This window comes from Molothrus ater, chromosome 33, assembly GCF_012460135.2.
Source record: "Molothrus ater isolate BHLD 08-10-18 breed brown headed cowbird chromosome 33, BPBGC_Mater_1.1, whole genome shotgun sequence".
NCBI classification, from domain to species: domain Eukaryota; kingdom Metazoa; phylum Chordata; class Aves; order Passeriformes; family Icteridae; genus Molothrus; species Molothrus ater.
Window position 1 is genome coordinate 737,446 of NC_071660.1, and position 25,379 is coordinate 762,824.

The 25,379-nt window shown below is 53.6% G+C and overlaps 2 protein-coding genes across 2 annotated transcripts; one reads left to right on the top strand and one right to left on the bottom strand.

Moving 5' to 3' along the window:
- Positions 1 to 1,546: 1,546 nt before the first annotated feature.
- On the top strand, positions 1,547 to 13,377 carry FLOT1 (flotillin 1). Its single transcript, XM_036405347.1, has 12 exons — positions 1,547 to 1,700; positions 2,320 to 2,395; positions 2,487 to 2,577; positions 4,124 to 4,267; positions 5,307 to 5,426; positions 5,988 to 6,083; positions 6,641 to 6,793; positions 7,917 to 8,098; positions 9,352 to 9,397; positions 10,863 to 11,000; positions 11,989 to 12,144; positions 12,689 to 13,377. The coding sequence occupies exons 1-12, from the start codon at positions 1,658 to 1,660 to the stop codon at positions 12,776 to 12,778; spliced, it is 1,335 nt and encodes a 444-aa protein (XP_036261240.1). The 5' UTR covers positions 1,547 to 1,657; the 3' UTR covers positions 12,779 to 13,377.
- Positions 13,378 to 14,363: 986 nt separating this feature from the next.
- LOC118700760 (tubulin beta chain) lies at positions 14,364 to 25,103 on the bottom strand. The gene is made up of 4 exons (XM_036405346.2): positions 24,909 to 25,103; positions 20,603 to 20,711; positions 18,517 to 18,627; positions 14,364 to 17,066 (listed from the first exon to the last, which is right to left on the bottom strand). The coding sequence occupies exons 1-4, from the start codon at positions 24,963 to 24,965 to the stop codon at positions 16,009 to 16,011; spliced, it is 1,335 nt and encodes a 444-aa protein (XP_036261239.1). The 5' UTR covers positions 24,966 to 25,103; the 3' UTR covers positions 14,364 to 16,008.
- Positions 25,104 to 25,379: the final 276 nt, after the last annotated feature.

The following is a 25,379-nucleotide window of genomic DNA, read 5'->3' on the forward strand; positions in this document are numbered from 1 at the left end:
CAAGGCTATGAGATTACCATGACTGTGACCATAATACAACCACAACCATGAAATGATCAAGATCATGACAAGATTCAAGAGCTGACCAAGAGATAACCATGACCATGACACAACCACAGATGTAAGATGACCATGATGTGATTGTGGCCATGAGTTGACCATGAGGTAACAATGAGATGACCATGACTGTGAGCATGTGATAACTGTGACCAAAGACCATGAAATGACCACAACACATCATGGCCATGTGGTGATCAAGGCCATGAGACAATTGTGAGATGACCACAACCATTACATGATTATGACCGTGAGATGATTGTTACAATGAGATGACCATGGAATACCCATGACTGTGACACAGCCATTGCTTTAATGATGTGATTGTGACCATGAAATGACCATGAGATGACCATGAGATGACCATGAGATGATCATGACTAAATTATGGCCATGGGGTGATCAAGACCATGAGATGACCTTGATCATGCAATGACCATGACACAACCATGACCTTGAGATGACCACGCGGTGACCATGAGATGACCATTACAGTGAGATGACAGTGAGCATGAGATGATGGTGATCAGGAGATGACCAAGACCATGAGATGACCATGCAATGATCATGACACAACCGAGAGCATGAGATGTTTGAGATTAGGAGATGAACACAATATAACCACGGCTATGAAATTATTGTGGCCACAGGTGACCACAACCATGAGATAATGGTGATAAAGAGATGATTATGACCACGAGATGACCATGACCATGACATGACCATGACCATAACCATGATATTAATTTGACAGAGCTATGACCATGACTGTGACCATGACTATGAGATGATGGTAATCAGGAATGATATGAGCATTATGGTGAGTTGACTATGAGCATGAGATGATGATGATCAAGAATTGACCATGACCATCATGGTGACACCATGACTGTGATGGTGACATGACTACAACTGTGACATGACCATGAGCATGAGTATTGAGACCAAGAGATGACCATGAGATGACCATGACTATGACCATGACATAACAATGACCGTGAGATGACCATGGCCGTGAGGAATTGTGACCAAGAAATGACCACAACATGACCATGACCATAACGTGATCCTGACCATGAGATGACCATGAGCATGAGATGATTGTGATCAAATGACCATCACCATGACCATGACCATGAGATGATTCTGACCATGACACAATTGCGGCCGTGAGATGACCATGATACAATTATGGCCATGAGCTGACCTTGAGATGACCACGACCCGGCCATGGTCTGGAGCTCCCCAGACCCCGTCACTGCCCTCACCCCCAGGTTCATCCTTTACTGAAATTGTTCATTTCCCATGGAAAAGACGGAAATCTGAGCAGGGCGCAGCCAATGGAGCGCCGGGAAATCAGGGACGTCACAGGTTGCCAGGCAGAACAGATTTCCCCTACCCGCCCTTGGCGCGGCAGCCAATGGGAAACCGCGTGTTTGGTGACGTCACCGCGCTAATGCGGAAGTGGCGAGCGCGGGGGCTGCCGGGATCGGGGCGGCGGTCGCGGGTCGCGATTGATCCCGAGTGGTTCCGATCGATCCCGACTGATCCCCATCGATCCCCATCGGCTCCCATCGATCCGCGGCCCTTCCCCGCCGCGATGTTTTTCACCTGCGGCCCCAACGAGGCCATGGTGGTGTCGGGTGAGTTCGGGGGGCCCGGGGGCTCCTGGTGACCCTCAGAATTCCTGGGAATCCCGAAATCCCCTCAGAATTTCCCGGGAACCCCCAGAATTCCCCCCAAAACCCTTCCAGGACCCCCGCCCGCGCTCTTCAGTCTCCTGGGAACCCCCGGAATTCCCCAAAAACTCCCGGGAAGCCCCAGAATCTCTCCCCTCAAAATCTCCTGGGAACCCCCAAAACCCTCCAAGGAACCCCCAGAATTATCCCCAAAACTCCTGGGAACCCCCCGCCCCCCCCGGACGCCCAAATTCATCCTGGGACTCATTGGACCAGACCCCTCCTAAGCCCCCAAACCCCTCCTGGGACCCCCCAGACCCCTCCCCGAGGGTCCCCCCCATCCATTCTGCCCCCCCCCCGGGACTCCTGGGGACTCCCCCCCAAATTTTCCCCCAGATTTTCCCCCCATATTCCCCCTTCAAAACTCCTCAGGTTCCCCCTGACCACCCCAACCCCCTCCAAGCCCCTCCTTGGACCCCCCCGAAACCCGTTCCGGGGATTCCTGAGGGTGTCCCCGTGTCCCCCCGGGGTTTTGGGGTCCCCTCGGGGTTTAGGGTCCCCCCCAGCTCTCGGTATCCCCCAGGTTTCTGCCGCAGCCCCCCGGTGATGGTGGCCGGGGGCCGGGTGTTGGTGATCCCGTGCCTGCAGCAGATCCAGCGGTGAGGAGGGGCCCGGGGGGGGGGGGGTTTTGGGGGTTCGGGGTGGGGGGGGTTCCCCAGAGATTTGGGGTGATCTCCCCGGCCTCCCCAGGATCTCCCTGAACACGCTGACGCTGCCCGTGCGCAGTGAGAAGGTTTACACCCGCCACGGGGTGCCCATCTCCGTCACCGGCATCGCACAGGTACCCCTGGAACGACCCAAAACCACCCCGAAAATACCCCAAAAATACCCTCATGGACCCCAGAAAATCCCCCATCAGAACTGCCAAGAATCCCCAAAAGTCCCCCAAAATCCCCTCCTAGACCCCCAAAACAGCACAACCCCCCCCCCAAAAATCCCATCCCCCCCCCAGAAAACACCCTCCCAGAAATCCCCCCAGAATTGCTTTCTGTGCCCCCAAAAATCCCCTCCTGGACTGCCAAAAATATCCTAAAAATCCCCCCAAAATCCCCTCCTTGGCTCCCGAAAATCCTCCCTCAGAATCCCCCAAAAGTCCCTTCCTTGACCCCCAAAACCCCCTAAAAAATCTCCCATCAAAACCCCAGAAATCCCCTCCTGGACACCCCAAAATCCCCCCTCGGAATCCCCAAAAATACACTCATGATCCCCCAAAATCCTTCCCGGGATCCCCAAAATGCCCCTCGGTACCTGCAGCCCTCCCCAGACCCCAACACCCCACTGGGACCCCCATCGACCCCATTCAGAGCCCCCAAAAATCCACTCAGAACCCCCAAAATCTCTTTGGGAACCCTCAAAATTCCCCTCTGGGACCCCCCAAATCCCCCCAGAACCCCCAAATATCCCACGCGGGTACCCCCAAAACCCCCTCGGGACCCCCAAACCGACACTCTGAAACCCCGAAATCTCCTTAGAACCTCCCAAAAATCCTCCGGGACCCCCAGTTACCCCCCGGGACCCCAGGTTACCCCCCGGGGCTTCCCTGCCCGAACCAGCCGGGGTGGCATGGCCCTTTTAAGTGAGGTTGTTGTGGGGCCCCCCTAAGGGCATTCTTAAAGCGGCGATGGTAGCGGGAAGCGCAAAACAACTCGGGGGAGGAAGGAGCCCTTTAAAGGGGGTTTGGAGTGGTGGGGCCCACCGGAAACACTTGCAGGAGTTAAAAAGGCTCCCAGAAAGGGCATTTAGGGGTGAGGATTCCCTTGAAAGGAGCTCGAAGTTTTGGGGATCCCCAAAACCCTGGGATTGGAGGGGGAATCCTCCTTAAAAGAGGCTTGGAGTGGTGGGGACCCAAAAATTCCTTAAGAGGAGGAAAAACCCTTTAAAAATCCTTTCAAAAAACCTTAAAAAAATATTTAAACTCCCTTTAAAGCCTTTATCAAAACCGTAAAAAATAGAAAAGGTTTGTGATGGGGCAGCCTTCCTAAACCCTTCTTAAAGGGGTCAAGGTCCAGTCCTTAAAGTGTTTCTGGGTGGTGGGGACACCAAAATCCCACTGGAGGGTCTTGACTTCCCTTAAAAGGAGTTTTTGGTGGAGGGGACCCCTTTAAGAGGGGTAAGACCTCCCCAGAAATGGGCTGGGATTGGTGTGGACCCCTAAATCCTCTCCAAGTGGATTATACTCTACAAAGGGCGCTACCCTGGTGGTCCCCACCCTATCAATCAAACTTCAAAAGGCAATGCCACACCTACCCCTGAAAGGGGCCATGCCAATTTTGGGGGGTCCCAGGGGTGGCTGGGGGGGTCCCCAGGTGATCCCAGCTCCCCCACAGGTGAAGATCCAGGGGCAGAACAAGGAGATGCTGGCAGCTGCCTGCCAGATGTTCCTGGGCAAATCGGAGAGCGAGATCGGCCAGATCGCCCTGGAGACGCTGGAGGGCCACCAGCGCGCCATCATGGCCCACATGACTGTGGAGGTGGGGCTGGGGGAAGCCACGCCCTCTTCGGGGAAGCCACGCCCCTCCCAGGACAGACACACCCATTTGGGATCCAACCAATGCCCCCCATTTGGGATGGGACATGGCCCCTTTAAGAAATCCCAGATCTCAGAAGCCACGCCCCCATTGTGCCAACCTGGATTGACTCACCCCCTCAGGGGGAAGTTGCCATCTCCCCTTGGGCTGGGATGTGGCTCTTTAAGAGACTTCCCCCCATTTGACCCATAAGCTCCACCCCTTGAAAGCCCCCACCCCTGGAGGAGGCCATACCCCCTGTAAAGCCACACCCACAATATGTCACCCTTTTGCTAAAGCCCTGCCCACCAGCACAAGATCCTCCTTCGCTCTAAAGCCATGCCTACTCCTGCCTCACCCCCACCCTACGCCCCGCCTCCCTTCTTGACCCTGCCCCAGTATAAGCCCCACCCTGTCTCAAAGCCACACCCACCAGACTCCACCCCATGACTCCAGCCATGCCTCTGCATCAAGTCATGTCCCTGCCTTAATCGTGACCCCAGCCCTCAATTTAGGTCACACCCACTTTGCTCAAGCCACATCCCACCTTAAACCTGATCTCTTTCTGCTTAAGCCACACCCATGGAACCAAACCAAGCCCCTGAGATCAAAGCCACACCCCCAGATAGCACTTTGCCTACCTGGCACCACCCATTGTCTCAAGCCACGCCCCCTGGGTAAACCACCCCCCGCCCACCATCCCTGTGCCTTTTCTCTGCTAAGCCCCACCCCAATAAGCCTGGCCCAATTTAAACTCCACCCCCTTGCCCCCCCCCTTCGCTAAGCCCAGGCCCACTAAGCTTCACCCCTGCCCTGCAATGTCCCACCCTACTTGAGCCCCACCCCTCTAAGCTCCACCCCTTTGAGCCCTGCTCTGTTGAGCCCTGCCTAATTTGAGCCCCACCCTACTAAGCCTTGCCCCTTTTAGCACTGAGCCCTGCCCAGCCAAGCCCCACCCCCATTTGAGCCCCGCCCTGCTAAGCCCCACCCTGGCCCCACCCAGGAGATCTACAAGGACCGGCAGAAGTTCTCGGATCAGGTTTTCCGCGTGGCCTCCTCTGACCTGGTGAACATGGGCATCTCCGTGGTCAGCTACACCCTCAAGGACGTGCACGACGAGCAGGTGATGCACCTGGGCATGGCCGGGGACAGCTGGGGACACATCTGGGGACACCTGGCATACCTGGGGACAGCCAGGATACACCTTGGATACACCTGGGAGCAGCTGGGGAGAGCTGGGACACACCTGGGGGGGCAGCTGGAGATACCTGGGCACACCTGGGGCACACCTGGGACATAACTGAGACACTCAGGACACACCTGGGACGCACTTGGAGATGCCCAGGGACAAGATAGGGACAAGATGGGGACACGGTGGCACAGCTGGGACAGCTGGGGGAGGCTAATACACACCTGGGATACATCTGGCGGGATGGGGTGACACAGGTGTGACACAGGGGTGATAGGGAGGGGACACAGGTGTGACACAGGTGTGACAGGGAGGTGGCACAGGTGTGACAGGTGTGTCTCCATGGGGATTACCTGCACTCTCCTGAGAAGGGCTGCACAGCGCAGGTGCAGGGGTGACACAGATGGGGACTCAAGTGTGACAGGGAAGAGACACAGGTGTGACACAGGTGTGACAGGGAGGTGGCACAGGTGTGACAGGTGTGTCCCCATGCAGGATTACCTGCGCTCCCTCGGGAAGGGCCGCACGGCGCAGGTGCAGCGCGACGCCCGCGTGGGAGAGGCCGAGGCCAAACGCGACGCCGGGATCCGCGTGAGTGACACCGGGGACATCGGGGACATTGGGGACACCCCTGGAGACACACCTGGGGGCAGCTGGGTCACCTTCCTGTCAGTCACCCCCCACTATTCCCAGTGCCCTCCAGTGCTCTCCCTGTGGGTCCCAGTCCCTCCCAGTGTCCCCAGTACCCCTGACAACCCCAGTACCCCGTTCCCCAGTGCCCTCCCAGTGCCGTTCATTTCCCATTCCAGTCTGTCCCAGTCCCTCCCAGTGTCCCCAGTACCCCATTCCCCAAACTGCCCCAGTACCCCCAGTACTCTCCCAATACCCCACTAATCCCACTCCAGCACCCCCCAGTTCCTTTCCAGCTCCTCCCAGTACCCTCAGTACCCCAGTCCCTCCCAAGTGCTCCCAGTGCCTTTCTAGTCCCATTCCAGTTCCTCCCAGTCTCTCCCAGTACCCCCAGTACCCCCATTCCCCAACTGCCCCAACACCCCCTGTACACCCAGTGCTCCCAGCACCCCATTCCCCAGTCCTTCCCAGTCCCTCCCAGTCCTTCCCAGTCCCTCCCAGTGCCGCTGTCCCCACAGGAGGCGCGGGCGCGGCAGGAGCAGGTGTCGGCGCAGCTGCTGAGCGAGGAGGCCACGGCGCGAGCCCAGCGCGACTTCCAGGTGGCCCAGGCTGAGTGTGATGGAGCCGTTAGCGCCCGCAGGGCCACGGCTGAGCTGGCCTTCCAGCTGCAGGTGAGGCCACACCTGGACAGGGAACACAGCTGGGACAGGGAGCAAACACACCTGGGACAGGTAACACTTGGGAGTGTCACATGGCCATGGCCTGTCTGGTGTTTCAATTACAGGTAACTCACACATCTGGGGATAGGTAGCAAACACACCTGGGGGGGCTGGAATGGGGCCTGGGAGCTCACCTGGAGCACCTGGAACCTTCCAGAACACCTGGAACCTTCCAGAACACCTGGAACCTCCAAATGCTGGGGTTTTCTCCCAAATTTGGGTCTCTCGGATCACCTGAAGACACCCCCAGGCTGCCTGAGCTCCCCCTAGAGATAGCTGGCCCCCCCTGCCTGGTGTCACCTGTCCCCCTTGTCCCTCCCCTGATGTATTTGTGACCTGTCCCCGGTGTCCCCCATCCCCGTGTCCCTCCCTTGATGGGTTTGTGACCTGTCCCTGTGTTCCCTGTCCACTGTCCCTGTGTTCCCTGTCCTCGTGTCCCTTCCCTAATGGATCTGTGTCCTGTCCTTGGTTCCTATGTCCCTGTGTCACCTGTTCCCATGTCCCTCCCTGGATGGGTTTGTGACCTGTCCCTGTGTCCCTTGTGTCACATGTCCCCCTGTCCCCGTGTTTTACGGAGATAAACAAAACTCCACAACTTTGTGAAAGTTGTAATCCTGGTATGTTTATTACAGTGTGGGACACATGTGGAGATTACTCTCCTTAAAAGACATGCGTACTTTTGGGGACTTCAGGTCCTTTTTTATCTCCTTCTCAAATACATATGCATACAATTTCACAATAGGTTCATACATATTCATTTTTACGAATTTCACGTGACATTTGCCGCTAGTTCTTCTTTATCAGAAAGAATTCCTAGGTCAAGTTGACCTGCTCTCACAGCCTTCTCTGTCTCTCTTTATCACTCTGTTTCCCCTCCCTTATCTCTGTCCTTCACTGAATCAGTTTCTCAGAGCCCAGGCTTTTGCAGTCAGGCTAAACAGCTATGTTTTCAAACTACAGACCAACTCAAAGATGTACATTTCACCTAAATCAAAATGGATTTCTACTCTGGAGAATTTCTACTCTGTCTCACCCGTGTCCCTCCCCTGATGGATTTGTGTCCTGTCCCCCGCAGGCGGCGCGTTCCCAGCAGGCCATCGCGGCGCAGCGCGGGGAGGTGGCGCTGGTGGAGCGGGCGCAGCGGGTGCAGCTGCAGGAGCAGGAGGTCGGGCGGCGCCGCCAGGAGCTTGAGGCCACCGTGCGCAAACCGGCTGAGGCTGAGCGCTACCGGCTGGAGCGGCTGGCCGAGGCACAGCGGTGAGACACCGCCCCTTTAAGGGTGGCCACACCTCTCTGGGGACGAGCCACGCCCTCCTCTGCTATGGTGTGGTGGTGTTCTGGGGGTCACACCCATTGCCCTTTTAAGAGAAGTGTTGCCCTTTTAAGAAGCAACACCCTCACCGTGGTGGGTCCCACCAGTTTGGGTGGAGTCATTGCCCCTTTAAGAGAAGCCCCACCCCTTAAAGAGAGTCACACTCCTGATGGGCCCCACTGGTAAAGGTGAAGCCATTGCCCCTTTATGAAGGAGCCACACCCTCACCCAGTTAGGCCCAGTGGCAGTTTAGGGTGTCGCACCCATTGCCCTTTGAAGAGAAGTACTGCCCCTTCAAGGAGAAGCCTCACCCTCACCTTGGTGGGTCTCCCTGTTTTGGTAGGGCCATTGCCCTTTTAAGAGAGGTGTCGCCCCATTTAGGAGAAGCCCTGGTGAGTCCCACTTGTAAAAGTGAAGCCATTGCCCCTTTAAGAGAAGTGCTGCACTGTTAAGACAAAGCCATGCCCTCTCCCAGTCAGCTGTGATCCTGTTTTTGAGGGATACCACCAGTTTGGGTAGAACCATGGCTCCTTTAAGAGAAGCGTCACCCTTTTAAGGAAAAGCCACGCCCCCATCATGGTGAGTCCCACCAGTTTGTGTGGAGCCATTGCCCCTTTAGAAGAAGCCCTACTTGTTACAGTGAGTCCTCTTCCTGGTAGGTCCCTTCCTCAAGGTGAAGCCATTGCCCCTTTAAGAAGGAGCCACACCCTTTCCCAGTCAGCTGTTGTGGAATTTTGTTGGGTTCCACCAGTCTGGGGAGAGCTGTTACCCCTTTAAGGAGAAGCCACACCCTCACCGTCATGGGCCACACGAGTTTGTGTGAAGCAATTGCCCCTTTAAAGACAAGCCCCACCCCTTGAGGTGAGCCACACTCTCACTGTGGTGTGTCCCACCACCTTGGGTAAAGCCACGCCCCTTGAGAGAGAAGCCACGCCTCCTCCCAGTCAGCCACCAGCACACCTTAGTGGGCCCCACCATTCTGTTTTGTAGTCATGGCCCCTTTGATAGACACATTGCCCAGCTGGCTGCTGTCATTGCCCCTTTAAGACCCATTGCCCTTTTTAAGAGAAGCCACGCCCTCTTCAAATAAACCACACCCCCACTCTGGTGAACCCACTCCTATTGCCCAATTGTCCCTTTAAGAACGGCACTGCCCCTTTAAGAGCAGCCCCACCCCCTGACTTGGCGCCCCCTACAGGACGCAGGTGCTGCTGCAGGCGGAGGCCGAGGCCGAGGCCCTCAAGGTGAGTCTGGGGCGCCTGGGGGGGTTTGGGGGGTCCCAGGTGGATTTGGGCGGCCCAAAGTAAGGTTTGGGGATCCTAGGTGAGATCTGGGGGGTCCTGAGAGGATTTGGGGGTGCCCAGTTGGATTTTGTGGCCCCAAATCTGGGAATTTTTGGGTTGCCTGGGGGATTTTTGGCTCTCACAGAATTTCAGGGGGTCCTGATCCTGTTTTGGGGTTCCCAATCCCACTTTCAGGGGTCCTGCCCTCCTTTCCAGGGCCCCTATCCTGTTTTGGGGTTCTCAATCCCATTTCCCATGTCCCCAGTGCTCTTTCAAGTCCCTGATCCCGATTTTGGGTTCCCAGTCCCATTTCTGATGTCTGCGATCCTGTTTTGGGTCCCCAATCCCATTTCATGTCCCTGATCCTGTTTTGGGTCCCCTATCCCATTTCCACTGTCCCCAGTCCTGTTTTGGGTCCCCCCATCCCATTTTGGGTTCCCAGTCCCATTTCTGATGTCCCCGATCCTGTTTTGGGTCCCCAATCCCATTTCATGTCCCTGATCCTGTTTTGGGTCCCCTATCCCATTTCCACTGTCCCCAGTCCTGTTTTGGGTCCCCCCATCCCATTTTGTGTTCCCGATCCCATTTTGGGTCTCCCAATCCCATTCCTGGGGATCTGGCCCCGGTTTTGGGTTCCTGATCCTGTTTGTGGGGGTTCTGTCCCTATTTTGGGTCCCTGATCCCATGTCAATGTCCCCAATCCCATTTCACATCCCCGATCCCATTTCCAATGTCGCCAATCCTGTTTCATGGCTCCAGTCCCATTTCCAATGTCCCCAATCCCATTTTAAGTCCCCAATCCCAATTTTGGGTTCCCAGTCCCATTTCTGATGTTCCCAACCCCATGTCCATGTCCCCAATCATATTTCCAGTGTCCCCAGTCCCATTTGGTGTCCCCGCAGGTGACAGGCAATGTCCGTGCCGTTGCCATGGCCTCCCATGCCCATGCCTGGGTTGCCAATCCTGGTTTGGGTTCCCAGTCCCATTTCCCATGTCCCCAAGCCCATTTCCCTTGTGCCCAGTCCCATATCCAGTGTCCTCGACCCTGTTTCATGTTCCCAATCCCATTTTGTGTCCCTGCAGGTGACGGGCACTGCCCACGCTGCGGCCATGTCCTCTCATGCCTGTGCCTGGGTTCCCAATCCTGTGTCATGTCCCTGATCCCGTTTTTGGGGGTTCTGTCCCCATTTTGTGTCCCCAGTCCCGTGTCGGTGTCCTCAATCCCATTTCCAATGTCCCCAATCCCATCTTGGTGTCCCCAGTCCCATGTTGTGTCCCCGCAGGTGACGGGTGCTGCCCATGTCACAGCTGTGGCCTCTCATGCCCATGCCTGGGTTCCCAATCCCATTTCCCATGTCTCTAATCCCGTTTCCGATGTCCCCAATCCCATTTTGGTGTCCCCAGTCCCATTTTGGTGTCCCCGCAGGTGACGGGTGCTGCCCGTGCCGCGGCCGTGGCCTCTCGTGCCCGCGCTGAGGCCGCGGCGGCTGCGGCCAAGGCCGAGGCCTTTGGGCAGTTCCAGGACGCGGCCGTGGTGGATCTGGTGCTGCAGAGGCTGCCCCAGGTGGGGACACCGGGGACACTTGGGGGGTGACACTCGGGGGATACCTGAGGACACTAGGGACACTTCAGGGATGTTTTGGGGATGCCTGGGGAAGTTTTGGGGGCACTTGGGGACGTTTTGGGGGGACTTGGAGACATTTTGGGGGCATTTTGGGCACACCTGGGGACACTTTGGGGGATGTTCTGGGGACATTTGGCGACACTGGGAACACCTGGGAACACTTTGGGGATATTTAAGGACATTAGGGACACTTTAGAGATGCTTTGGCGACACCTGGGGACACTTTTGGAGATGTTTTGGGGACACCTGGGGACACTTGGGGACACTTATGGACATTAGGGACACTTTGGGGGTGTTTTGGGGTTGTTTTGGGGACATCTGGGAACACTTTCGGGGATGTTTTGAGTACACCCGGGGATGTTTGGGGGGCAGTTGGGAACACTTTGGGGGATATTTTGGGGGCACTTTGAGGACTCTTGGGGACATTTTGTGAACACTTGGGGACATTTTGGGGGTGTTTTGGGGACACCTGGGGATGTTTTGGGAGCACTTGGGGACACTTTGAGGACATTTTGGGAATGTTTTTGGGACACCCAGGAACACTTTGAGGACATTTTCAGGATGTTTTGGGGACACTTGGGGAATATTTTGGGGGCACTTGGGGATCCCTGATTTTGGGGTTGATTTTAGGGATACCTGACTTGGGGACAGGAATTTGGGGATCCCAGGATTGTTGCTGATTTTGAGATCCCTGATTTTGGGATCCTGGATTTGGGGCTGATGTGGGAATCCCCAATTTGGGGCTGGTTTTAGGATCCTACGTTTGGGGCTGATTTGGGATCCCTGATTTTGGAATCCTTGATTTGGGGCCAATTTCAGGGCTGATTTTGGGATCCTTGTTTTGGGGGCTGATTTTGGGATCACTGATTTTGGGATCCCCGATTTGGGGCCAGTTTTGGGGTTGATTTTGGGATCCCGTTTGGGGCAGGTGGCCGAGGCGGTGGCGCAGCCGCTGCTGGGGACGCGCCGGGTGACGCTCGTGGGCGGCTCCGGGGCCGTCGGGGTGGCCAAAATCCCCTCGGAAATCCTGGATTTGGTCACGCGGCTGCCGGGGGCCGTGGGGGCGCTGGCTAGGGGCTCCCAGGTGAGATGGGGGAATTCGGGGTCCCAGGTGGATATTTGGGGGGTCCCAGGTGGATATTTGGGGGATTTTGGGGATCCCAGGTAGAGTTTGAAGCATCCCAGGTGTATGTTAGAATGATTTTTGGGGGATTTAGGGGGTCCCAGGGAGAAACTGGGGTCTCTGAGTGGATTTTGGGGGGTCCCAGATGGATATTGGGAAATTTTGGGGGTTCCTGGATGGGTTTGGAGAGTCCCAGATGGGGTCTGGGGGAGTCCCTGAGGTGATTTGGGCGGTCCCAGGTGAGATTTGGGGTGAATTTTGGGGTTCCCAGGTGGATTTTAGGGTGAATTTGGGGGATCTGGGGGAACCCAGGGGCATTTTGGGGGGTCCCCAATGGATTTTGGAGGTCTCAGGTGAGGTTTGGGGGTCCCGTTTGGATTTTGGGGTGAATTTGGGCAGTCCTGGATGGGTTTGGGGGCCCCAGGTGAGATTTGGGGTGAATTTGGAGGAATTTTGGGGACCCCTGGGGGAAGGTGACACCCCCAGGTCCCCCCTGTCCCCCCAGGTGACCCCGACGGAGCCCGAGGGCGGCACCAGAGCCACTGAAACGTCTCAAAATTCCCCAAAAGTGTCCCTGAGTGCCACCCCCCAGTGACACCAAAGTGTCCCCGAGTGCCACCACCCCCCCAGTGCCACTGGGACCCTGCTGTGTCCCCAAAGTGCCACCCAAGTGCCACCACCCCCTGAGTGCCACTGGTGGCTCCTGAGGCCACCAAGGTGCCACCGGCCCCCAAGTCCCTTTGTCCCCAGAATGCCACCATGCCTTGCATGTCCCCAAAGTGCCACTGCTGCAGTGTCAGCATGTCCCCAAAGTGTCCCCTAAATGTCCCTGTGGTGCCACTGTCCCAAGGTGCCACCTTGTCTCTTAAGTGTCCCTGTAGTGCCACCTCCCTCTGGTGTCACTTTGTCCCTGAAGTGCCGCACCCAAATGTCATCGTGTCTCTGAAATGTCCCCAAGGTGCCACCCCCAAATGTCAGTACATCCTCAAAGTGTCCCCAAGGTGCCACCACCGCCCCCATGTCCTGTGTCCCCAGACTGCCACCACTGCAGTGTCACCCTGTCCCAAATGTCCCCAAGGTGCCACCTTGTCCCCAAAGTGCCCCCACTGCAGTGCTGTGTCAATAAAGTGTCCCCAAAGTGCCACTACCCCCAGTGTCACCTTGTCAATAAAGTGTCCCCAAGGTGCCACCACAGCAGTGTCCCTGTGTCTTAAGTGCCACCACCCCTGCAGTGTCCCCAAAGCGTCACTCAGGTACCACCATCCTCCCATTCATCATGTCCCAAATGTGTCCCCAAGGTGCCACCACCTCCCAATGTCACCTTGTCCCCAGTGTCCTTAAAGTGCCACCATCCCTTGCATATCCCCAAAGTGCCACCCTTGAATGTCCCCATGTCCCCAAAGTGCTGCCACCCCCCATGTCCCCATTCCCTCCAAGTGCCCACCTTGTCCCTTGTCCCCAAGGTGTTCCCTAAGTGCCACCACCCCCGTGCGACCCCAATGTCCCCAACCAGTGATGTTCCCATGCTGCCACCACCGGAGCCACGGACGAGGGGACACCCTGCAGACACTGTGGGGAGGGGACAGGTGACACAGGGACCTCTCAGAGTGACCCCAGGTGACAATGGGGACCCTGGAGAGGAACCCAGGTAACACTGGGGACCTTCAGGTGGGGACATGGGGATCTCCAAGGTGACAATAGGGACACTAAAGTGACCCCAGGAAATCCTAAAGTGACCCTGGACTCTCCAGGTGACCCCAAGGTGACATCGGGCTCCAGGTGACAGAGGTGACAATGGGGACCCTCAGCTGGGGACATGGGGACACCCCAGGTGACCCTGAAGTGATGCTGAGACGCCCCCAGGTGACTCTAAAGTGACCCCAGGACCTCCCAGGTGACCCTGAGGTGACACCAAGACCCCTCCCAGTGACCCCCAAGGTGACAATGAGACCTTCCAGGTGACACCAGGGTGACCCGAAGTGACACCAGAGACCGTCTAGGTGACATTGGAACCCCTGAAGTGACACCCAGGTGACAGTGGGGACCCTCAGGTGCCCCCAAAGTGACATTGGGGACCCTCAGGAGGGGACACTGGGACCCCCCAAGTGACCCCACACCCCCCAGGACCCTGCAGGTGACCCAGGAAGTGACACGGGAGGTGACACAGGTGACACCCGCGGTGGCTTTTCCATCCCGAGTTTATTCTGGACCCGGGGGCGACTTTTCAATATGAAAAACAAAAGAAACGGGAAAAAAACAAAAACATCCAAAAATGGGAGAGAGCGACCGGACACCGGGAACGGCGACGGAATTGGGGAGAAACTGAGGGGAAATGGGAAAAACGGACAAGAATGGGGAAAAACAAATAAAAATGGGGAGAAACTGACAAATAATGGGGAAAAATTAACAAAAATTGGGGGAAAAAATGAACAAAAATTGAGGAGTATGAACCCAAAGATGACTGAGCAAAAATTGGGAAAAATGAACAAAAAATTGGAAGAAAGGACCCCAGAGTTGGGAAAAAGGAATGGAATTGGGTTGAGAATGAGCAAAAACAGGGGAAAAAAGAGCAAAAATTGGAAAAGTGGAAAAAAAGACCAAAAATGGGGGAAACTGACCAAAAACGAGGAAAATTGGTTGAAAATAATCAAAAATGAGGAGAGACTTAAATGAGAGGGAAATGAACCAAAAAAGGGGAAAAAATGAGTAAAAATATGGAAAATGACAAAAAATTGGGAAAAAAACATTCAAAACTTAGGAAAAATTACAAAAAATATTGGGAAAATGGAGCCAGAGTGGGGCGGGGGAGGGGACAGGAGGCCGTGGTGGCAGCGGGGGAGGGGCGGAGGTGATGATGATGATGATGAAGGTCAGCAACTCTTCCAAGATGAGGCTGAAGGTCAAGAGCTCTTGGAGGCTCTTCCATGATGAGGATGATGGTGGTCAAGGCCAACTGACCAACCCTGATGAAGGTCAAGGGATCTTCCACGATGATGATGAAGGTCAAAAACTCTTGGAGGCTCTTCCATGATGAAGGCGATTATGATGAAGGTCAAGGCCAACTGACCAACCCTGATGAAGGTCAAGGGCTGAGGATGATGAAGATCTAAGACTCTGCAAGGACCACGATGAAGGCCAGGAACTCCTGGAGGCTCTGTGAGGAGGAGGATGATGAACTCTGGGGACTCTTCAAGGATGATGAAGGTTGGGGAGCCATTGATGATTCTTTGATGAAGACCATGATGAAGGTTGGGGACTCCTTGACAATGATGAACCTTGGGGATCCTTTAATGATGAGGGAAATTGGAAGCTCTGACCATGATCAGGACTGGAGACTCTTCAAGAATGACCATGATGAAGGTTGGGGACTGTGAGGACAACACTGAAGGCTGGGGACTCTTCAAAGATGATGATGAAGGTTGGGAACTCTTCAGTGCTGATGAAAACCGGGAACTCTTCAAGGATGAAGACGACAGAAGTTGGGAGCTCTGACCATGATCAGGATTGGAGGCTCTTCAAGGATGACAAGGACCAAGAACTCATTGATGATGATGATGAAAGCTGGGGACTCTTCATGGATGACAATGATGAAGATTGGGGGATTCTTCAAAGATGGTGAAACCTGGGGACCACGAGGACAACGCTGAAGGTTGGGTGGGGACTCCGCTGCTGCCGCCGCCGATGGCCAAGGCCAACACTGACGATGATGAAGGACGATGACAATGACACCGAAGGCGCCGCCCGCCGGTTGACGCCTCTCTGGGACAACACACCAGGAAAGGGAGGAGCAACACTGCCAAGGACTGGGACCTCCGGAGAAACCCCTCAGGCCTCCTCTTCGGCCTCCTCGCCGAAATCCTCCTCTTCCTCGGCTGTGGCGTCCTGGTACTGCTGGTACTCGGACACGAGGTCGTTCATGTTGCTCTCGGCCTCGGTGAACTCCATCTCGTCCATGCCCTCACCCGTGTACCAGTGCAGGAAGGCCTTGCGCCGGAACATGGCCGTGAACTGCTCCGAGATGCGCTTGAAGAGCTCTTGGATGGCCGTGCTGTTGCCGATGAAGGTGACGGCCATCTTGAGGCCGCGCGGCGGGATGTCGCACACGGCCGTCTTCACATTGTTGGGGATCCACTCCACGAAGTAGGAGCTGTTCTTGTTCTGCACGTTCAGCATCTGCTCGTCCACCTCCTTCATGGACATGCGCCCGCGGAAGACGGCGGCCACGGTGAGGTAGCGGCCGTGCCGCGGGTCGCAGGCGGCCATCATGTTCTTGGCGTCGAAGACCTGCTGGGTGAGCTCGGGCACGGTGAGGGCGCGGTACTGCTGGCTGCCCCGCGAGGTCAGCGGCGCGAAGCCGGGCATGAAGAAGTGCAGCCGCGGGAAGGGCACCATGTTGACGGCCAGCTTGCGCAGGTCGGCGTTGAGCTGGCCGGGGAAGCGCAGGCAGGTGGTGACGCCGCTCATGGTGGCCGACACCAGGTGGTTGAGGTCGCCGTAGGTGGGCGTGGTCAGCTTGAGGGTGCGGAAGCAGATGTCGTAGAGCGCCTCGTTGTCAATGCAGTAGGTCTCGTCCGTGTTCTCCACCAGCTGGTGCACGGACAGCGTGGCGTTGTAGGGCTCCACCACCGTGTCCGACACCTTGGGCGACGGCACCACGCTGAAGGTGTTCATGATGCGGTCGGGGTACTCCTCGCGGATCTTGGAGATGAGCAGCGTGCCCATGCCCGAGCCGGTGCCGCCGCCCAGGGAATGGGTCAGCTGGAAGCCCTGCAGGCAGTCGCAGCTCTCGGCCTCCTTGCGCACCACGTCCAGCACAGAGTCCACCAGCTCGGCGCCCTCCGTGTAGTGACCCTTGGCCCAGTTGTTGCCAGCACCGCTTTGGCCTGGAAAAGGGGAGGAAGGCTTGGGGTGGGATCTTCAAACCACCTTTGGGGACCTTAAAACCACTTTTGAGAACCTTTACACCACCTCTGAAGACCTTTAAACAATCTTTAGGGACTTCAAGAACCTCAAAACCACCTTGAGGAGCCTCTAAGTCTCCTCCTTTGAGGAACTTTGAACCATCCTTGAGGATCTTCAGGACCCACAAACCTGAAGATGCTCAGAGCATCTCTGGGGACCTGAGGAAGCTTCAAACCATCTTTAGGGACCCTTAACCCAACCTTGAAGACCCTTGAATCACTTTTGGGGATGATGAGCACCTCCATTTCCACCTTGAGAATGCTCAAGCCACTTTGGGGACCTTCAAATCATCTCTGAGGATCTTTGAGGACCCCTGACCCCCCCAGCTCAGCCCCTCCCTGTGGTGACCCTTGGCCAGGGGTAGACAAGGAGGAATTGGGTTGGGGTCTTCGAGGTGACTTTAGGCACCCTCAAAACACCTTTGGGAACATTGAAGAATCTTTTAATCACTTTTGGAGACCTTCAGATTAATGCTGAAGACTTTGGGGACCCTCAAACCATTTTTGGGGACCTTCAAAGCATTTCTGAGAACCTTGGGCAACTCTTTACCACCTATGGGACCTTCCCCCCACTTCTGGGGACCTCAAGCACTTCTGTCCCCAATTGGGGACCTTCACATTACTCTTTAAGGGACCTCGATCCCACCTGTGGGGACCTCAGGCACCTTTAACTCCACCTTGGGGATACTTGGAATCCTTAACCCCTTCTTTGGGACCTTCACTCCACCCCTGAGGACCTTTAAACCCACTTTGGGGGGACACTTGGGGACCTTCACCTCACTTTGGGGACCTTCACATCACCCCTGGGGACACCCGAGGACCTTCAAACCCTCCTTGCTGGGATGCTTGGGGACCTTCATGGCACCCTCGGGACACCTGGGAACCCTTATCTCCCCTTTGGGGCCCTGCCATCCCTTCGGGCCACCCCCTGCTGTCCCAGATACAGCCCAGGTGTGTCCCCAAGTGTGTCCTGAAGTGAACCTGCCGCCCCTCGAGAGTCCCCAAGTGTCCCCAGGTGTTCCCCAAATACCCAGATATCCCTAATGTCCCTCAGCAACCCCCAGGTGTACCCAAGATACCCTCAAGTGTGTGCAGATGTCCCCAAGTGTGTCCCAGGTGTCTGCAGCTGTCCTTGCCATGTGCCAAGAGTCCCCAGATGCCTTGAGCATCCCCAGGTGTCCCTGAGAAGCCCCCAGGTGTCCCAGATGTCCCCAAGATGTCCCTAGGTGCGCCCGCTGGTATCTCCAGATGTCCCACAGGTGTCCTCTATGTCCCCAGGAACCTCCCAATGTCCCCAGGAGTGCTCAAATGTCCCCAGTCATGCCCAAGGTGTCCCAGATGTCCCCCGGTGTGTCCCAGGTGTGTCACTCACCAAACACAAAGTTGTCAGGCCGGAAGATCTGCCCGAAGGGGCCGGAGCGCACAGAGTCCATCGTGCCGGGCTCCAGATCCACCAGGATGGCCCTGGGCACGTATTTACCCCCTGGGGACAGCAAAAATGTCACCAAAACCCAGAGAATTCACCCCAAAACCACCAGCATGGCCCTAGGCACGGATTAACCTCCTGGGGAGTGACCAAAACCCAGAGAATTCAACCCAGAACCAGAAGAGTTACGTCCAAACCAGCCAAAATTAACCCAAAACCATCCAGAATCATCCTAAATACATCCATATCAACCTATAAACACCTGAAATCACCCCAAAATACTCAGAATTACCCTAAACCCACCAAGAAACACTACAAACCAACCCAGAAACAAAGCAAACCAACCCAGAATTACCCCAAACACACTCCAAAACACCCAGAATTACCCCAAAACAACCTAGAATCATCCCCCAAACCAAGAGAATTGCTCCCAAAATGCTCAGACTTAACCCAGAAATACCAGAAATGGCTCCAGCAAAAACCAAAATCACTCCTAAAATGCCCCAAACCACCCCATGTGACAGCAACACACCCAAAATTGCCCCAAAGTCTGAAATCACCCTAAAACACCTGAAATGACACCAAAAATCCACCCCCAAAAAAGCCCAAATCACCCCCAAACCACCCGGAATTACCCCATAAATAAGTGGAATCACCTCAAAACCACCACAAATCCACCTAAGTTCACCACCAAACACCCACAATCATGCCCATATCATCCCAAAAATACCCCAAATCTCCTGGAATCAACCCAAAACCACCCAAATGAACCCCAAAACCCCCCAAATTACTCCAAAAATTTTAAAATCATTCCCAAACCATCTAAAATCACCTCAAACCCACTTCGGGCCAGCCCTAAAATAGTCAAAATCACTCTGAATTACCCAGAATTGCCCCAGAACACCCCAAAATGACCTAAAAGCAATCCAGACCTCCCTAAAACTCAACCCTAAAGGACTTCTAAAACTCCCAAATTCACCCCAAAAACAGCCCTAATAACCTAAACCACCCCAAATCACCCCCAAAATCTCCCAAATTCAATCCCAAAAGCCCCAAATTAATTCCAAAGCCTCTCAAAATTACCCCCATATCATCCCCAACCAATGCCAAAATAACCCCAGAAGTGTCAAATTCACCCCAACTTCCCCAAAGCCACCCCAAAAACTCCCCCACAGCAAGCCAGAATGGGACATGGGGACAGGGAGGAGACAAATGACAATGGACAGGTGACACTGAGGATGGGGCACAGGAGACAGGGTGGCACACAGGGTGACAAAGGACAGGTAACACCAGGGGAGTATTAGGGACAAGGTGACGATGGACAGGTGACATGGCATGGGTGGGGACATGGGGGACAGGAAGGGGGTCAGAGAGGAGAAGTGACACTGGAGATACCTTGGGGACAAGATGTGGGTGACAGGGAACATGGTGACACTGGGAAGGGACAGGATGCAGCGACACCAGGGGGGGTCACAGGGTGACACAGCAGGTGGCCATGGACACCAGGGGATCCCCAGGATTGAAGGTGACAGGGGACAAGGTAACACTGCGAGGTGACAATGGACAAGTGACACTGGTGGGTGACAGGACAAGGTGACCCCATAGGTGTGACAAGGGAGGGGGTGGCACTCAGGGATACAGGAGATGAGGTGACACAGGGCATGGACAAGGACAAAGTGACACTGGGACGTGACAGCAGGACAAAGGTGATGCTAAGGGGGAAGCACGGGGACACAGTGACAAAGGGATGACAAAGTGGTAACATACAGGACAGTGACACTGGGAACAGGATGACAATAGGGGGGATGAGGTGACACAGGAGGTTGACAAAGCAAGAAGTGACAATGTGGGGGTGAGGAAGTGACACTGGAAGTGACAAAGTAACAGCAGAGGAAGGTGACAAAGGAAAGTGACATGGGGGGTGACAGTGGGATAAGTGACACCCACACTGAGTGACACCATGAGGGGGGGAAGGGCAGAGGAGCCCCAGGGGGTGTGGCAGCTGTCCCCAGGTGCCACCTGCTGTCCCCACCTGTGGCCTCGTTGTAGTAGACGCTGATGCGGTCCAGCTGCAGGTCGCTGTCCCCATGGTAGGTGCCCGTGGGGTCGATGCCGTGCTCGTCACTGATCACCTCCCAGAACTGTGGGGACAAGGGGACAGCTTGGGGACGGCTCAGGGACAGCCCAGGAGCGGGTTTGGGGCAAAAAACCAGGAATATGGGGAAAAAAACTGAAGGTTTTGAGAGGAAAAAGAGGGATTTTAGTGAGGAAAGGGGGGGGGCGTGGTCAGGGGGTTAAAAGGGGTGGGGCTTGTGGAGGAGTGAGATAAGCTGGGCCACACCCACTTTGTGACAAATGGGACCCGAGTTGGGGGGAAAATGAGCATTTGGAGAAGAAAAAATTGTGATTTTAGGGGCAAATATGGGGATTTTGAGGTCAGAAATGGGGGCTTGGGGACATGGTGAGGGTTAAAAGGGGCAGGAGATAAAGAGGGGTGTGGTCAGGTAGGCCAGGCCCACCCCAGACTCAATTCTGGGGAAAAAATTAGAATTTTGATCAAAAAAAATTGGGGATTTTAAGGTGAGAAATGGGAGTTGGGGGCTAAAAGGGGTTGAGCTTAAGGTGGGGTGAAGGCAGCTGGGCCACACCCACTTTGCTACACCTGGGACCCCGTTTTGGGGGACAAAATGAGGATTTGCGGCTAAAAAGATTCAGGAATTTTAAAATAAGAATTTGGGATTTAAAAGTATGAAATAGCAGTTGAGGAGTATCAAAAAATCTAGATTTTAAGGGAAAAAAAAGGGATTTAGAGGGGAATTGATAGCATAGTCTGGGACAGAGGGGCAGAGCTTGTGGAGGAGAGGAGCTACGCCCACTTTGCTACACCTGGGATTTATTTTGGGGACAAAAAAGGGGATGTTGGGATCTTATAGAAAGAACAAAATGTAAATTCAGCCCCACCCACCTCCCCTAGGCAATGTTTTTGGGGGTAAAATAAAGGATTTAGGGATTTAAAGGAATTTGGGGCGGTGGCCAAGTGACAGGCAGGATCCACAAGACCTCCCCCAGAGCCAGGACCTTTTTTTGGGTTGTAAAATGGGGATTTTGGGGGGCTTTTAAAATAAAATTAGGGTGTGCTCAGGTCCTAAAAGGGTGTGGCTACAACCCACAGCCACTCCACGACCCTTTTTTGGGGGAAAAAGGCGATTTTTAGGATTTTTTTCGTGGTTTGGAGGTGTGGGGAATGGAAGCGGGCGGGGCTCTGTGAGGGAGGGGGCGTGGCCAGTGCGGCGCAGTCCCGCTCCCCAAAAAGGGCGGGAACGCGGGAAAATGGCGGCAACTCGTTAAAATTCAAACCAATCCTTCCAAAATTGGCTCCTTGCACCCCAAATCGGCTTTTTCATCAACCCAAAATCAGGATTTTTCATCACCCAAATTCAGCTCGGAGAGCTTCAAGTTTTGTATGTGAAGTTTAGATTCCAAAAATGCGGGGGATTGGGTTCAAATGGGCCGGGGCAGGGGGGGTGGGGGGGGCAATGCAGCGTGAGGGGAAAATGAGGTGAAAAAAGGGGACTTTGGGGTTAAAGATGAGAAATGCAGCAAAAAATGTGGATTTTGGGACTGTGGAGAGAGGAATGGCATTCAAATATTGATTTGGGGTAAAAGCCATTAATTTTGAGATTGTTATTTCAAACAAAAAAAAAAAAAAGAGGTATAAAATGGTGATTTGAGATAAAAATTGTGGTTTGGAGATTATGAGCGAAAAATGTATTTAAAAACCAACAAGTTTGGGTAATAGAAGAAAAAAGGGTTTAAAAATATTAAGTTTTGGAGGTGAGAGAGAAAAGAGGATTAAAACCCAGCAATGTGAGGTAAAAAAAAAAAGAAACATAGGCTTAAAAATGCTGATTTTGGAGATGAGGGAGGCAATTGGTTAAAACCCGGTATTTTAGGGGGTTGTGAGCAAAAATGGGTTAAAAATTTGGAATTTTGGGGTTGATGGGACAAATAGGTTAAAAAAGGGCATTTTCAGGGAATGTAGGAAAGAAATACCTCCAAAGAAGTTCATTTGGGTTAAAAATGGAGATTTTGGGCAAAGAAAATGAGTTTAGAAAGTTGAAATTCGAATAAACAGCATTTCAGAGTAAAAAAAAAAACAACTGCATTTTGGAGCCTTGGGAAACAGTGGGTTAAAAATTACGTTTTCTGAGAAAAAATGTGAGTTTGGTGCAGAATTGAGAGTTTAGTGACAGGAATATATGGATTATGGGGAGAAAACGATATCTAGAGGTAAATATTGCGAATTTTGGGGTAAAAAAAACGGATTTGGGGCTAAACCACAATTTTTGTGGGTAAATTTAACCGAATAAATACCAGTATTTTCTGTACAGTAAAAACCGTTTTTTGGGCCTCAAAATCGCAATTTGGGTTGAAAACCTCTTTCCCAAAGCTAAAAAAAAAATCAACAACCGCTTTTTAGGGTTAGTAACTCTAATAAAGCGTTTTGGAGAACAAAGATTTTGGTGTGGGGCGGGAAATGGAAATGTTCATTTTGGGGGCAGGAAATGCGGTCTAGAGACACAAAGAGAGGGGGTTGGGGCTGAAAAGGGCGATTTTGAGACAAAAAGTAACATTTCAAAAAAGAAAAAAAATGAAATATGGGTTTAAAGAAGGCCCTTTTGTGGGTGAAGTGGATATTCAGGGGAAAAACCGGGTTTTTGATGCAGCAAAAATGACATTCCAGTCTGAAGAATTGCAAATTCCGAGGCCTAAAATAACGCTTTTTTGGGCAAAACCCCACCAGTGTGTATTTAAAAAAAATAAATATAAAATGTTAGTTTTGGAGAAAAAACGGTGATTTTGAGGCAAGAAAAAAGCGGATTTGGAAGCACAAAGCTGCGATTCTTCCCCCGACCCTCCATTTTGGGGCTGGAAACCTCCATTTTGGGGCTGGGAGCTCCCTCCGTGCTGCAGAAAATCCCCATTTTAACCCTAAATTCTACTTCTGGAAAATAAATCCAGTCGTTTTTCTGCTCAAAACTCCACATTTTGGGGATATGAATCTTGATTTTGGACGGAAATGTTGTTTTGCAAAACAAAAGATGCTGAGCTGGAGCTCCGAAGCTCCATTTTGGGGCTGGGAAGGAAAAAGGTTTTTGGGCCAAAAAGCTGCATTTTAGCAGCAAAAAAAAACCCTTTCATCAATGAAAAAAATCCCTTAAATCAGAAACATTAACATTTTGAGAACTAAAATACACTTTTTTGAAAATCAAGTCATCCATACTTAGGCTTAAGAAGGGCATTTCAGTGAAAAAAGCTGATTCAAATTAAAAAACCCATCAGTTCTGCAGATTAATATTGCAATTTAAAGACCTTAAATCCACATTTAAGGAATAAAAAAAAAAAACAGACTGCTTTTGTCATAAAATCCTGCAGTCTAAAACCTTAAAAATCCTTGTTTTGCGGAAAAAATCCCTCCAATTTGGAACAAAATATAGGAACACAGCTCTTATTTAGGGAATAAAAACCTTTATTGTGGATATTAAGCCGCTTTTTTGGGGGGCTTAAATCCTCACATTTTCGGGTCTGACCCCTCCGGGCGTCACGCCCCGTTTGGGGGTCAAAAATCTTTATTTTGGGGCACAAAATCCGCTTTTTTTAATGTAAAATTGGACGGTTTTGCAGTGAAAATAGCCGATTTTAGGGGCGAAAATACCCAATTATGGGGTGAAAACAACCGATTGCAGACTGAAAAAGCAGCATTTAAAGTATGGTGCTTTAAAAACGAAAAACATCAGGTTTTAAATTTAATTATGAATATAATGTTGTGAAAAACCTAATTTGGAAGTTAAATCCTTTAATTTCGGGGCTCCTCGCCGCCATTTTGGCGCCTTCCCCGCCCATCCTCAGCAAGACCCTCTCGATAACGGGCAAAAAGTGCCATTCGCGGCCAAATCTTTGAAACAGTCATTTAAATTAAGATAAAACACTAATATTTTCTTTAAACACCCCAAAAAAATGCGATTTTGGAGGCGAATTCGCCGCGGTTCAGGGCCGCCGCCCTCAGCCGCCATTTTGCGGCCGCGTGCGAGGGGGGCGCGTTCAGCCACCGAAAATCCTCATTTAGCGACAGAATCTCCTGATTTTAACCCAAAACCCGCCCCATTCAGCACGGCCCTCTTCCCTCACAGGCGCTTCTGCGGGGGGAAAACGCCGATTTTGGGCTAAAATCGCCCTGGTTTGGGTCACCCTTTGTCTTGGCGCGCGGGGGATGGGGGAGCTCTTAAAGGGGCAAGGCCGCCGTGGCGGGGGATGGAGGCGGGGCCCGCCGTGCTCACCTTGGCGCCGATCTGGTTGCCGCATTGGCCCGCCTGGATGTGGACGATCTCCCTCATGGCGGCGGCGGAGTCTGGCGGGGGGGCTCGGGCCCACCCGGACGGCGCGGAGGCGCTCGGAAAACGGAATAAAAAAACGTAAAGAGGCGGCACGGCCCCTTTAAGAGCGGAGTGAAGGCGCGAGCGCGACGGCGGTGAAAATGGCGGCAGCCACGGCCCCGCGCGCGCTCATATAGGACAAAGCCTGGGCTCCCATTGGTCGGCACCGCCCGCTTTCCATCCTTCTATTGGTTAATCGTGTTGTCAATCCAGCTTTCTGCGCTTCAATTGGTCTAAACCTCTCCTAAGCTCCTCCCACGGGCGCTCCGGTCCTCTCGGAGGACCATCCCGCCCAATCTTTGTGGTCTGGTGATGATCGACATTCATGACAGCCAATGGAAAGCGCGGATGGGCGTTGGCGCGCGGAGAGAGCGG

Coding starts and splice junctions, on each gene's coding strand:
- FLOT1 (XM_036405347.1), top strand. CDS start 1,658: ATGTTTTTCACCTGCGGCCCCAACGAGGCCATGGTGGTGTCGG. Junction 6,084..6,640: donor AACGCGACGCCGGGATCCGC/GTGAGTGACACC, acceptor CTGTCCCCACAG/GAGGCGCGGGCGCGGCAGGA. Junction 8,099..9,351: donor CGGCTGGCCGAGGCACAGCG/GTGAGACACCGC, acceptor CGCCCCCTACAG/GACGCAGGTGCTGCTGCAGG.
- LOC118700760 (XM_036405346.2), bottom strand. CDS start 24,965: ATGAGGGAGATCGTCCACATCCAGGCGGGCCAATGCGGCAACCAGATC. Junction 18,628..20,602: donor CTACTACAACGAGGCCACAG/GTGGGGACAGCA, acceptor TGCTGTCCCCAG/GGGGTAAATACGTGCCCAGG. Junction 17,067..18,516: donor GCCTGACAACTTTGTGTTTG/GTGAGTGACACA, acceptor CCCCTTTTCCAG/GCCAAAGCGGTGCTGGCAAC.